The sequence below is a fragment of the Salvelinus sp. IW2-2015 genome, linkage group LG4p (assembly GCF_002910315.2).
Source record: "Salvelinus sp. IW2-2015 linkage group LG4p, ASM291031v2, whole genome shotgun sequence".
Classification (NCBI taxonomy): domain Eukaryota; kingdom Metazoa; phylum Chordata; class Actinopteri; order Salmoniformes; family Salmonidae; genus Salvelinus; species Salvelinus sp. IW2-2015.
The window spans coordinates 8,413,659-8,428,017 of record NC_036841.1 but is presented as its reverse complement, the minus strand read 5'-3'; the positions used below and the strand labels follow the sequence as shown (position 1 = coordinate 8,428,017).

The window sequence follows — 14,359 nt, the reverse complement described above, 5'->3', positions numbered from 1 at the left end:
GAGTGAACAGGGAGTACAGGAGGGGACTGAGCACAACACCCCTAAGGGCCCCATGTTGAGGATCAGCGTGGCGGATGTGTTGTTACCTACCCTCACCACCTGGGGGGTGGCCGTCAGGAAGTCCAGGATCCAGTTGCAGAGGGAGGTGTTTAGTCCCGGGGTCTTAGTGATGAGCTTTGAGGGCACTATGGTGTTGAACACTGAGCTGAAGTCAATGAAGAGCATTCTTACATATGTGTTCCTTTTGTCCAGGTGGGAAAGGGCAGTGTGGAGTGCAATAGAGATTGCATCATCTGTGGATCTGTTGGTGGGTATGCAATTGGAGTGGATTTCTGGGATAATGGTGTTGTGAGACATGACAGCCTTTCAAAGCATTTCATGGCTACAGATGTGAGTGTTACGGGTCGGTAGTCATTTAGGCAGGTTACCTTGTGTTCTTGGGCACAGGGACCATGGTGGTCTGCTTGAAACATGTTGGTATTACAGACTCGGACAGGGAGAGGTTGAAAATGTCAGTGAAGACACTTGCCAGTTGGTCAGCGCCTGCTCGGAGTACACGTCCTGGTATCCGTCTGGCCCAGCGGCCTTGTGAATGTTGTAACCTTTAAACAGTCTTACATCGGCTGCGGAGAGCGTGATCACACAGTCGTCCGGAACAGCTGATGCTCTAGTGCATGTTTCAGTGTACTTGCCTCAAAGCAACTATAGGAGTTATTTACCTCGTCTGGTAGGCTCGTGTCACTGGGCAGCTCTCGACTGTGCTTCTCTTTGTAGTCTGTAACAGTTTGTAAGCCCTGCCACATCCGAAAAGCGTCGGAGCCGGTGTAGTACGATTCGATCTTAGTCCTGTATTGAAGCTTTGCCTGTTTGATGGTTCATCATAAGCTTCCGGGCTAGAGTCCCGTTCCTTGAAAGCGGCAGCTCTACCCTTTTAGCTCAGTGCGAATGGTGCCTGTAATCCATGGCTTCTGGTTGGGTCTATGGCTTCTGGTTTACAAATGGAAGCAGATCAGAGGCAGTAGAGATGACCAGYGATGTTCTCTTGATAAGTGTGTGAATTTGACCATTTTAAGCATTCGAAATGACTACTTTTGGGTGTCAGGGGAAAATGTATGGAGTAAAAAGTACATTATTTTCTTTAGGAATGTAGTGAAATGGAAGTAGAAGTTGTCAAAAATATAAATAGTAAAGTACAGATACCCCCCAAAATGACTTAAGCAGTACTTTAAAGTATTTTTACACCACTGCCTTGTACCATACCCCGATAAAAAGCATTTAAATATTTTGTCTTGCTCATTCTCGCACACACACAATCCATGTYTCAATTGTCTTAAGGCTAAAAAATCCTTCTTTAACCCATCTCTTYCCCTTCATCTACACTGATTGAAGTGGATTTAACAAGTGACATCACTAACGAATCATAGCTTTCACCTGGATTCACCTGGTCAGTGTAATGTGTGTATACTCAGTGTATATCACACTGTCAACTGTAATTTTGTTGTTCACACATTCCCTCCTCGTCTGCAGATTTAGTYGGATGATTTTGAAAAAGAGACTAATAAATGCTTCCAAAAAATKATCCAAATCAAAAGCCACCGATTCCTGGTTGAAGATGAATGTCTCAAGTTTGAAGAGGGGAATAAGGAGCAATGCAAAGCAGGTAAATGTACCYAGTGAACCCAATTTGCTGGGGTTAAAGTTCTCCGTCACATGGATTTGGCCAAATTGGCAGTTTAATGCATGTACAAAATTATCCTCTTTCCCTAAAAGCATGATTGTCATTACTTTTTACATGAAAGGCAAGGTTAACTTGGCTCCACAGACAATCGATCTGAGGTTGACAGCGATATGACTTAGATGCAGAAAGTAAGCAGCATTGTGGGTAAATTTCTGCAACAACTAAGAGCATTGAAGCACGAGGCTAAACTTCGCTCCTGTTCTGGTCCAGTGGCTACCTTGCTGTAACAGCGCAAAGCGACCCTTTGCACATGTGCAGATTCTGTGTRACTGAAGTCTTGAATCTTGTGCTTTTCAAATGACGTTGCYCATGGCAACGTCATTTAGCTGAGTCCGCCTCTTAAATCATGGGATTTTTGGGGGGCTTTAACCCCTGAATCTGTGTCCGGTAAATCGGCCCTCAAAGTATGGTACAGAGACAGGATTGGGTAGGTTACTTTTTAAATGTAATCCGTTACCTGCCAAATTGTAATCAGTAATGTAACTTTTGGATTACCCAAACTCAGTAACGTAATCTGATTACATCGTTACTTTTAGATTACTTTCCCCTTAAGAGGCATTAGAATAAGACATAAATGTTACCAATGGAACAACATCTWTTGCAGGATAAATCAATGTTAAAATTTACATAGCTGGCCATATATGGATGTTACATCATGGGTTGGTTATGTAGGCTTCTTCTAACCCATCCCTTTATTACATGTGATATAAATTATATTGAAGATTACATTTGATCATAAGTCCAAAATTGGATGTAGCAACTACATTGCTTGGACTGTAGYCTACAAAAGTCTATACCTGCTCTTTTTCCCCGCGATCCATCAAACACATTTGGTGTGTTATCATAGTGGTCTCTGACTTGTGGTCAGACTCGCTCAATTGGAACAAATTTACATTTGCACATTTTTTCAAGCCTGATTTGAATGTCATTGATAAGTGTCAAAGATTTATTTCGCAAACATCCTTTCCGAATTTAAAAGTAATCCTCCAGTTTTTCCAAAAGTATCTGTAATCTGATTACAATATTTTTGCTGGTATTTTTGTGGATTAGTTACCGTTTCTGTAATCCGTTACTCCCCAACCCTGTACAGAGATTAGGCTCCTGCATATCACAACCCCATACACCGGGGAAGATCATGTGACATTCATATGACAAAAGTACTTTTGTAYGCATACTGCTGCAAGACATACAGCATTTCCCTTTGTTGAATGCATATCTTGTCTTGTTTTCTGGTTTCTAGATGATTGCCGGTTCAATATCCAATTCTATARAAACAATGACATGCCCAGAGGAAGGGCTGTTACTCTCTCTGACTGTGTCCTCACCTTTTAAGCAAACTTGTGTGCTGTAAGAATTGGAACCAAAAAGGAGTTTCTGCCAAACCACTGGTAAGCATATACAGACATTTRCATTCATTTTGAAATGAACAGTGCTTACATCTACGTTACATGTAMTGTATGGCCTTATTGTCCAGCTGAACTCCCCAGAAAGCAACAAACACACACTGAAACGTCTCTTTAGCCTTTGGGTTGAGTTCAGCAGTTCAAGAAAAAACATCTGTGTTCCCCTTATGAGACAAGASCATTTCACAGTTTCTCCCAATTGAACACGACCCAGGTGTGATTATTACTGTACCTTCATACCAGCTGTTTGCACAAACACACTTCACACTGACAAGACAAAAGGTAACCAAAAAACCCTTCCCTATTTTCCCCCGGGAGCAATCTTTGCCTGTGCTCTTCATGGAACAACTAACTGCAGAGTTCAGTCAGGCCGGGTACGTGCTACTTGASCTTTGAGGCTGGACCAGATGCAGAGCTCATGAAGTTAGTCCTCAGGGAGGTGCCCGAGTGTTTATGGATTTACAAAATCCTGGAATATGACAGTTTATGGTACTTTTGTTAAACCACTGAACTCATCAGCAGTGCATATAAAGTAATTTTTACAATGAGGGACCATTTGTGTTAATGCTTAAATACCCATTCAAGTATTAAAGAGCTTAGTCATTATCAACAGTTGAGTTTAATGATTACACTAATATCTGCAGTGCACACGTCATTTAAATGACAAATGTTAATAATCCATCAGAATACGGACAGACACATTCTACATGTGTGTAGTTTACCATCCACTCAATACATAAACAGAAATCTGTAATCTTGTCAAACACAATCCATAATATCCATTTTATTCTTTAGAGGTTTAAGGTGCATTCTTCCCAAAGCTAATTTGTGCGTTACAATCTGACCGAACGGATTGGTGATATGTATAAATCAACGAGACCTAATAAAGACAAAACAGTTGAATTTCCAAAGCCATTTAAGCTTTCAGACATGTGTAGTAGTAGGACAAAGACCTTCATGTTTCTTGGMTGTTTAACTAGGACAACTCCTACTTGTTTCAGCCGACACTCCCAACAGTACAAAATAAAACGATGCCATTTTGACCAAGTGCATGCACTCATGACTTAACTTCATATTTGATGCCAGCTGTACTTGACGCTTAGCAGCTGTTCATACATACAAATTATCTGATAAATGGAAAATGTAATTCCTGCCAACAGGCACAGCTGTGTAAGTAAATTATGCACATTACTATAAAACCAGGATATTGTCATTTGACTGACAACAAACAGGGTTGGTACAAGTGGAAGCGCAATGGTGTACAGATCAGTATGGCTACTTTTCTACATGCTCAACCTGGGATGTSSTCAGTGAGGTGAAATGTTTAGAACGTTGCAGTTAGAAATGTCATGAATAGAGCTGCGGCGATGCCCAATTCTGCATGACAAATCATWCGTTCTACAAAATGCATATCTGAACGTTTTATAACATCACACCCCTTCTGAACAGACCCTTAAATGTCCAGAACAGTATGGCTACGTGGTTTAAAATACTGCTAGTGTTCACACCCATTTGCTCTTGTCAATCAAATCAGACTAAAYGTGTGGCACTAAGCTGACTGCAATGGTCTTGAAGGGCACTAGCTGGTATTTACAGATRGGTGACAGACACAAAACAGAATGCAATGTCTACATAATAAATTAATTTAGTACAGAAGAGATGAAGTAATTTGCCATAGTAGATCTGAAATTAAGGACATATGTAAATCACTGGATACTTCCTCATAAGCATTACACAAAGTGTTTGGAATATAGCAGTTTGATAACAGGAGTGAACTCAGTGAGAGGAAGCTAGAAATACATTGAATAAACCTGACAATTCCCTATTCTATCTACAAAACGCATTTCTAKCGACGCGTTCTGTAAAATTGCACCCTCTAACAGGCCCCAGGTAGAAGTTAACCGTATAACATTTCACTAAACAGCAGCATACATGTTACAGTATGCATGTTTGATTGGGGTCAGAAGTACAACTTATATTTAGTTTAGTCCACATCATAAATCAACAGGAGCAGATCATTAACAGGCCTGTTGAAGCACAACAAACCTCAACATGAATTACAACACTTGTGAAATTATATATTTATAGAAATGTACATAATCCCTTGAATGTTTAAAATCATACCAGAACARGATGGCCGATGTCCCAGTGCCCACGCCCCCCCATCCCAAACCTCAGTCCATTCATTTGCTCCATAATAGGGCCACCGCTTTGCAAATGCCTACATCGTTGTAGTTGAAGTAGCAGAGACCGGCAAAGGTGACAGTCGACAACAGGAAGAGGCCTGCGTTGGCCATCTTGATYTTCGGTTCTCCATGAACATAGTCCGTTAAGACTTGTCCAAGCCCCCTGGGGAGATAAGACAATACAAGAAATGTATGAGACTGCTTAGAACCACAATATTACTGAATAGCCAGTGATTTAGTGCTAAAAAAGGCTAAGTAACACTCCCTATTCAATTTTTGGTAAACAAGGGCAAAATTAAAGTGGCTAATCATTTAACCATTGTTCTCAAATGTTTTGGGGCACTGAACAAATTCCAGGTCTGAGCGCAAACTTGAASGTTGTGAAAATTCTGTGCAACTTTCAGCATGTGTGTACTGTGAACACTGAGGCTGTACCCACTTTAAAGTTACAGTTAAGTGGCCAAGTAGGCTACTTGATCGTAATGTGGGCCTATCAGAGTGGCATACCATCAAAAACAATGTAGAAAATGCATCCCATAACATTTTAACATTGAAATATGTTCTACCMTTCAGCCTACAGTAGCAGCCAATGYGTAGTGTGCAATGTAGGCCTACATTCYATGAGACTTTTGGTTGRRRAAAAAAACASGCAGGGCTTGACATGAACCTGTTTATCCACTTGTCCTTTAAAATGTTGTTTGATGCAAGAAACCACATTTCAATAAAATGCATTATTCCCATACCATTATTACAGAGAAGCAGACAAATTATGCTAGCCTCTATCGCTTTGATCTCAAAACATGCGCCCCTACTCATGACCGCTCATGCTGTAAACACAGTCCAGATATGGCAATGGGCTATTTGCATATAGGTCTACTGCAGCTCTAATTRTTTATGCAGCACCGGGCTGAGTAGCGCGTGTCAATGCAATAGAATCCTACTCTGATGCATTCCGCCTAAAACAATCTCTTGCATAGTTCATTTTGTTTCGGTGTGTTGCATTGAAAGTGGCTAATATTGCATTGATTTGATCACAATTGCCACAGTAAAAGAAACGTTGATAGCGTTAACAGGGAGARAATTAGAACAGTGGTTGAGTCAAAATGCATGCTGAGATCTAGCGATTAGATTTAAAAAATAACAGGACTCAAAGCGTAAGCCTATGCAACTTTAACCAATTAGGTTTGTGCAGCAAGCTATAGGCCAAATACATTATCACTGCATATTGGCATTGCCAATGCATTGTTGTTCGGGACATTTATTTATAAAAAAAAATAAAAAAATAAAAATAAAATGAGGTCGGCTATATGATCATACCAGTAATAGATCTGTTGATGTATTGCTGAGTGCAGCTAATTTTCTTTTAATTTTACTCGGCTGATGGKGCCTGCATCTGCTGGTCAGTCTCAGCGGACTGAGGGTCCACCTCTAAACATCCCTCCGCTCTCCACTGACACTGACCAAAGGAACACAGCCTTCCAGCTGATGGCAAAAATCGATTCGCACCGCTGCCTCCTTGACAAATTCATGTTGTTACTTCTATGAAGAGAAAGTTAAATATTCCTTCATAATAAAAAAAGACCTAAGCTGCTAATAGTAACACAAGCCTATAGATCTACTTTCCTACTGATTCATTACTGCTGCAGTGCTTGTTGTAGCACTGAGTGGAAATAGGAAGAACACGCAAAGTGTTGTCTCGATGGAGCAGCACAGCTTAGAGGGAATTATTGGCGTTAACCCTCCTACACCACTTGGATGGCTGAAGACTCACCAGAGAACACACCAACAGCTCAAGGCACCATCATGTGATCTTAGTTAAGTTATTCTTTGTTTAGACTACAGGGTGGGGTGTCTTGTCCTGTTTATGTAGCCCATGTGAAATGGCTAGCTAGTTAGCAGTGCGACCTAGTAGCGTTCAATCAATGACGACGCTCTGAGACCTAGAAGTAGTCGTTTCCTTTGCTCTGCAAGGGCTGCGGCTTTTGTGGAGCGACAGGTAACGAGGCTTTGTGGGTGACTGTTGTTGATGTGTTCGGAGGGTCCCTGGTTCGAGCCCAGGTTGGGGTAAGGAGAGGGACAGAAGCAATACCATTACATTGAGAACAAACAGAACTGTAAGCATTAAGGGATAAGGAATGGTGAGATATGTAAATAAGATTGGCTTAGCAGTGGCCTTGGAGGACAGAGCTTCGTAGGCGTGCTCATAGTGTTCCTCAGTTAACTGGACAATGGTGGTATTTGATGACTCTAGCTCAAATAGCGGCACTCACACAGCCTTAGCCAGTTAGGCAAAGTTAAATGGTACTGATCTCCTGGAACATATGTGGAGCGCGGTTTAAAAAATGGCTGCATACTTCACAAAAGTAGCACACATGGAAAAGCCATGGTGTATTACACATGACCAGCATTCTTAAGCGTCATCTTGATGTTCAAAAAAATATATATGAGCGTTTCAACTCCTCAGTGACAAGTTTGACAATTAGCTGGTTTTCATTAGAGGGACATGCCTTGAGGATATCCAAGTACCCAAAACTAAAACCTAAGGGGTATTAACACCACACATGACTAGGATTTGTGCTTTAAACCTGCCACTTTCATTTAGTCAGTGGTCTAGCAATGGCATAGTGCCCCAGGGCGACATTAAGCCCACCTCTTCAAAAATCAAAAAGCTCTCGTAAATGAAAGCTAAATAAATGCTAAGAACAAAACTGTTTTTGCATGAGCAGAAATGTAGTGGACATAGACTTGATTGGTTATCCCAACCACTTGCCTACTCTATTCACTATTGTCCTCCATAAAAGTTTCCGACTGTAGTCACAACAAGTACATTTCAAGCTGAAAAACTATGGTCTGAGCTTATTCGGGAACATGTGCAACAATTTTGTCCGGAAATTATAGTTTTATTGGAAATATGAAAGGAAAAACATTTAACCAGAATAAGAAAGAGAGACAGCTGGCCAGTGCCCTTTAAACCAATTAACATTTTTAGAGGGGAAACTTGTCTTACCAGTGGCCATGCAGGGTGAGAGCAGCAGCCAGTGAGTAGTCAATAGCAGGTCCGGGGAAGTAGTAGGCAGCAGGCCCCATGGCCAGCAGCAGTACGCTCACCACACGCTCTCCTGTCCAATGCAGGGAGGCAGCTTTGGACACAGAGCCGGCTGCAAAAGGGCAAATAACAAAACATTAAATCATACATCCACATGCAGAACTAACCTATTGTGGAGGGAGGGGGATAATCATTTAAACAAGGACTCAATAATGAGGGGCGGCAGGTAGCCTAGTGGTTAGAGCGTTGGGCTAGTAACCGAAAGGTTGCTGGATTGAATCCCCGAGCCGACAAGGTAAAAATCTGCCGTTCTGCCGCTRAACTAGGCCATGTTTTTAGCACATAGACAAACCTAATTGTTTCTGTTAGCCTACAGATGTTTTTGCATTTAACAATTGTCCCAGTCAGTTGAAGTTTATATCTTTGAGGTTATATTATACASACCAGCAGAGATTGCAGAGGGGAGGATGGCTCATAATAAATAGGCGGAACGGAGGAAATGGAATCAAACACCTGGAAACCATGTGATGCATTTGATACCATTCCACTGTTTCCGCTCCAGCCATTACCACGAGCCCGTCCTCCTCAATTAAGGTGCCACCAACCACCTGTGGCGTAGCTGTTGCTTAAGTTCAAGTTTCACTAGATATCACAGTTCAAACATCATGCAATGTGTTGGCTAACCTAAATAATRGATGTTATTGTACTAAAACACCAYATAGTCCTCCTCAAACAGAGTGCCGTGACCCACTAACCTTTTTCACCGGTCAGTGAACCTGTTGAAAATGTCACTGGCCTGCCACTTGGGGAACTAATTACGTACCAACTAGTGATGCACGATATATCGGTGAACAAATTGGAATCGTCCAATATTAGCTAAAAATGCCAACATCAACACGATGTCTAGTTTAGCTCCGATGTGCAAAACTGACGTGCATACCTATAACGTAGGTACATTACGTAATGACGCCATGTAAAAATTTTGCGCTATACAAATCAAACTTTGTATTCGGGCGCATGTGACAACAAGTGTAGACCTTACTGTGAAATGCTTACTTACAAGCCCTTAATCAACAGTGCAGTTCAAGAAGAGTTAAGAAAATATTGACCAAATAAACTAAAGTATATAGAGGGGGTACCGGAGTCAGTGTGCAGGGGTACATGTTAGTTGTGGTAATTTGTACTAGAGGTCGACCAATTAAACAGCATGGCCGATTAATTAGGGCCGATTTCAAGATTTCATAACAATCGGTAATTGGCCTTTTTGGATGCCGATTATGGCCGATTACATTGCAATCCACGAGGAAACTGCGTGGTAGGCTGACCACTTGTTACGAGTGCAGCGTCAAAAGGACCTTGTGGCTGCAAGGAGCCAATTTAAGTTGCTAGCTAGCATTGATTKTTRTWTTTTTTATAAGATAAGTTTAATCTTCACATAATCACTAGTTAACCTAGTAATATCATCAACCATGTGTAGTTAACTAGCTTGTCCTGCGTTGCATATAATCAATGCAGTGCCTGTTAATTTATCATTGAACCAGAACCTACTTCGCCAAACGGGTGATGATTTAACAAAAGCGCAATCTTTGCACAAATGTACCTAACCATAAACATCAATGCCTTTCTTAAAATCAATACAAAGTATATATTTTTTAAACCTGCATATTTAGTTCAAAGAAATTCATGTTAGCAGGCAATTAACTAGGGAATTTGTCACTTCTCTTGCGTTCAGTGCAAGCAGTCAGGGTATATGCAACAGTTTGGGCCCCCTGGCGAACTGTGAACTCATTTGCCAGAATTTTACACAATTATGACATAACATTGAAGGTTGTGTAATGTAACAACAATATTTAGACTTATGGATGCCACCCGTTCGATAAAATACGGAATGGTTCCGTATTTCACTGAAAGAATAAATGTTTTGTTTTCGAAATGGTCGTTTCCGGATTTGACCGTATTAATGACCATTGGCTCATATGTGTTTTATTATAATTAAGTCTATGATTTGATAGAGCAGTCTGACTGAGCAGTGGTAGGCAGCAGCAGGCGCGTAAGTGACTATGCATAGATAAACAGAGAGTAGCAGCAGTGTACAAAACAAATGGGGGGGGGGGGGGTCAATGAAATAGTCCAGTGGCCATTTKATTAATTGTTCAGTCTTATGGCTTGGGGGTAGAAGCTGTTAAGGAGCCTTTTGGTCCTAGACTTGGCTCCGGTACTGCTTGACGTGCAATAGCAGAGAAAGGTTTATGACTTGGGTGACTGTCAATTTGACAATTTTATGGGCTTTCCTCTGACACCGCCTATGATATAGGTCCTGGATTGCAGGAAGCTTGGCCCCAGTGATGTACTGGGCCGTACGCACTACCCTCTGTAGCGCCTTACGGTCAGATGCCKAGCAGCTGCCATACCAGGCGGTGATGCAACCGGTCAGGATGCTCTAAATGGTGCAGCTGTATAACTTTGAGGATCTTGGGACCCATGCCAAATCTTCTCAGTCCCCTGAGGGGTAAAAGGTTTTGTCGTACCCTTTTCACGACAGTCTTGGTGTGTTTGGACCATGATAGTTCATTGGTGATGTGGACATCAAGGAACTTGAAACTCTCGACCCGCTCCACTACAGCCCCGTTGCTGTGAATGGTGGCGTGTTCAGCCCTCCTTTTCCTGTAGTCCACGATAATCTCCTTTGTCTTGCTCACGTTGAGGGAGAGGTTGTTGTCCTGGCACCACACTGCCAGGTCTCTGACCTCCTCCCTATCAGCTGTCTCATCGTTGTCGGTGATCAGGCCTACCACTGTTGTTGTCGGCAAACTTAATGGTGTTGGAGTCGTTTGGCAACGCAGTTGTGGTTAAACAGGGAGTACAGGAGGGGACTAAGTACACACCCCTGAGGGGCCCCAGTGTTGAGGATCAGTGTGGCAGATGTGTTGTTGCCTACCCTTACCACCTGGGGGAGGCCCGTCAGGAGGTCCAGGATCCAGTTGCAGTGTTAAGTCCCAGGGTCCTTAGCTTAGTGATGAGCTTCATGGGCACTATGGTGTTGAACACTGAGCTGTAGTCAATGAACAGCATTCTCACATAGGTGTTCCTTTTATCCAGGTGGGAAAGGGCAGTGTGATTGAGGTTGGGGCGGTATGCAAGTTGGACTGGGCCTAGGGTATCCGGGTGGATGCTGTTGTGAGACAGCTACGGGGCAGTAATCATTTAGGCAGGTTACCTTCGCTTCCTTGGGCACAGGGACTATGGTGGTCTGCTTGAAACATGTAGGTATTACAGACTCGGTCAGGGAGAGGTTGAAAATGTCAGTGAAGACACTTGCCAGTTGGTCCGCACATGCTTTGAGTACACACCCTGGTAATCCATCTGGCCCCGTGGCCTTGTGAATGTTGACCTGTTTAAAGGTCTTGCTCACATAGGCTACCGAGAGCGTTATCACACAGTCATCCAGAACAGCCGGTGCTCCCGTGCATGCTTCCGTTGTCTCGCTGAAAGCTTTCCTAACCTAACCCACAATGTCTGCTGTGTGGACCGAGCAGTCATTTGAAAGAGTAAGAACATTTCAGCGAGACAACTCAAAGGCAAAATCCATTAACGCCAAGACAACGGTATTCATTGCCCATGACAATCAACCGTTCTCTGTTGTCGGGTGATGTTGGCTTTCGCTGACTGGTCGAGCACCGGTACACACTAACAAGTGCGCTATTTTTCAGATGTTGCCCTACCGGAGCTACACAGTAATAGCGTCACTGCTATTAGCGTCACGACTGACATTTGGACCAGCGATATCAGCCCCATGAGCATGCTGAGTCTGACAGCACAGTGGGTCGTCGTGGATTTCGTGCTGAGGAAAATACTGAGAACATGTTTGAAACTTGAACACACTAGCTAGCTCCATTCGAACAACTGACTTGAGAAATAAGCTCCTCAACTGCGTCTGCTGCAGACGCAGTCAGTATTCAGTATTTTCCTCAGCACGAAAGTGAAAYGTAAGTGAAAGAAATAGGTTTTGATTATGTTTTACTGGTAATGGGGACATACGTAAATGCCAAMAAAAAAAAAAWTTKGGTCAGTGTAACCTTTATTTAACTAGGCAWGTCAGTTATGAACAAATTCGTATTTACAATGATGGTCTACCTGGCCAAACCCGGACGACGTTGGGCCATTTGTGTGCCGCCCTATGGGACTCCAATCAAGGCCAGATGTGATACAGCCTGGATTCGAACCAAGGACTATAGTGACGCCTCTTGCACTGAGATGCAGTGCCTTAGACCACTGCGTCCATGTGTTAACTATTTAACCGTACTAGAATGCTTAAAAGGCCGCTAAAATGTTAAATATCGGCATCGTTTTTTTTTGGCAAGTAAAATATTGGATATCGGTCAAAAATGTTATATCGGTGCATCACTAGTACCAACCACACAAACAACATGCCAGTGGGGACATCACTAACCGGCTCCCTGACAAATAACTTAACCCCCCCTCTCGCAAATCCTTCTTACATGATACAATTCAGTGTACAAGAGAAAGCAAGAAAATACTTGAATCCCCGTAGGTGTAGGGCTGTAGGCTCTAATCATAATATAGGCCTACCACTCACTTTACATAACATGTAGCCTAACCTGGACATTGATTACTTTAAGGAGTCATAAAAATCCCCAAAACATACAATGGCCACAGTGTTCTGGTAAGACTGGTATTCATCTTAGGCAACACATATAGCCCATGTTTAATCTTTGAGTGCTACAGGCAAACTGTAGGCTATCAGCAAAACTCTTATCGTGGGAACAACAAACCACGGAGAGATGAGGATCCATGAATCCTAGCCGTCAACAGGTAGGACCGGTCTTGGTCCTTTTGCTGTGTGACCAAGTGTCGTGCGAGCAGAGAGCTGCGATAAAACTGAACTGTAGGGAGAAGACAAATCAGTGTCATGAACTATATGAAAATATTTCAACTAAATCACAATATTTACTGTTCAATTATAAGTAGGCTATAAAATAAGACAAAGCAACAAAAAACAATATGGCTTAGGCTATAATGTAATGTCAATCGTTCACACATGGCTCAGTTACAAAATGTGAATATTATTTCACAGACTCATCCTCTGATTTATAAGGCCTTTCTTCCCTCAAACTGTAAGGAGTATCATGAATAAACCATTCCATGTGTTTTGTGGTTGTYGGCAATCAGGGGTAGCCTATCTGGTTTATGTTTTTTAGGGTAACTTGTTGGTGTGCATCTTGTGTCTTGGTAGTTGTTTAAAGTAATAGATCTACAACTAGCAGTCACATAAGGTAATGGCAACTATTCGAGGAACTGAAGCATAGGCAGCCAAAGACATAGGAGTAGGGATGAATTGGACTCATGCCACAGTATGTGGGATTGATAGGGGATAGAATAGCCTAAAATGTATATAGAATATTAAAAAAAAAATGATAGATTATGTTTTGTTGGCCTTAGTTGCTACCAAGCATGAGGCCTAAAACTGATGAAGTGTTTAGAATCGAGGTTGGTCATTTTAGCTGCTTCAGGCTAAGGTTACTATACGAGATCCGTAAACGGATCTGATTCAATGCAGAGTGAAGCTGGCTATTGAAGTCAGTGACAGCTCGCGCAGTAAGCCTGGCKGTTAAGAGCGTTGTGCAAGTAACCAAAAGATCACTGGTTCGAATCCCYAAGCCGACTAGGTGAAGTCACTATGAACTTGAAAAAGTCGTTGCTTTGCTCATCCATCAGCTAACATTAGTTGGCTAGCWACTAGCAAATTACGATATGTATGTACAACATTACTTTGGATAAAAACTGAAATTATCAAGAACAACGATATGAAATACACACAATTGTGGAATTAACACAAAGTTACATACAAARACACCTACGTTTGACACCTCTGTGGCAGACCGAACTTATCCTGACGATGGCCGCCATGACGATTACCCAACCAAGGTCACACACATCTTACCCGGATGTAGTTGCTGTTTTGTCC

At 42.3% G+C, this 14,359-nt stretch overlaps 1 protein-coding gene across 2 annotated transcripts; it reads right to left on the bottom strand.

The window, feature by feature from the left end:
- Positions 1-3,741: 3,741 nt before the first annotated feature.
- Positions 3,742-14,359, bottom strand: LOC111960034 (succinate dehydrogenase [ubiquinone] cytochrome b small subunit B, mitochondrial). 2 transcript variants are annotated; one of them, XM_023981918.2, is made up of 4 exons: positions 14,253-14,359; positions 13,167-13,277; positions 8,335-8,485; positions 3,742-5,490 (listed from the first exon to the last, which is right to left on the bottom strand). In XM_023981918.2, exons 1-4 carry the CDS (start codon positions 14,299-14,301, stop codon positions 5,325-5,327), a joined length of 477 nt encoding a protein of 158 aa, XP_023837686.1. In that variant the 5' UTR covers positions 14,302-14,359; the 3' UTR covers positions 3,742-5,324. The 2 variants fall into 2 exon arrangements, with proteins under 2 accessions (XP_023837686.1, XP_023837676.1); XM_023981908.2 differs by having other exon boundaries at positions 14,241-14,316.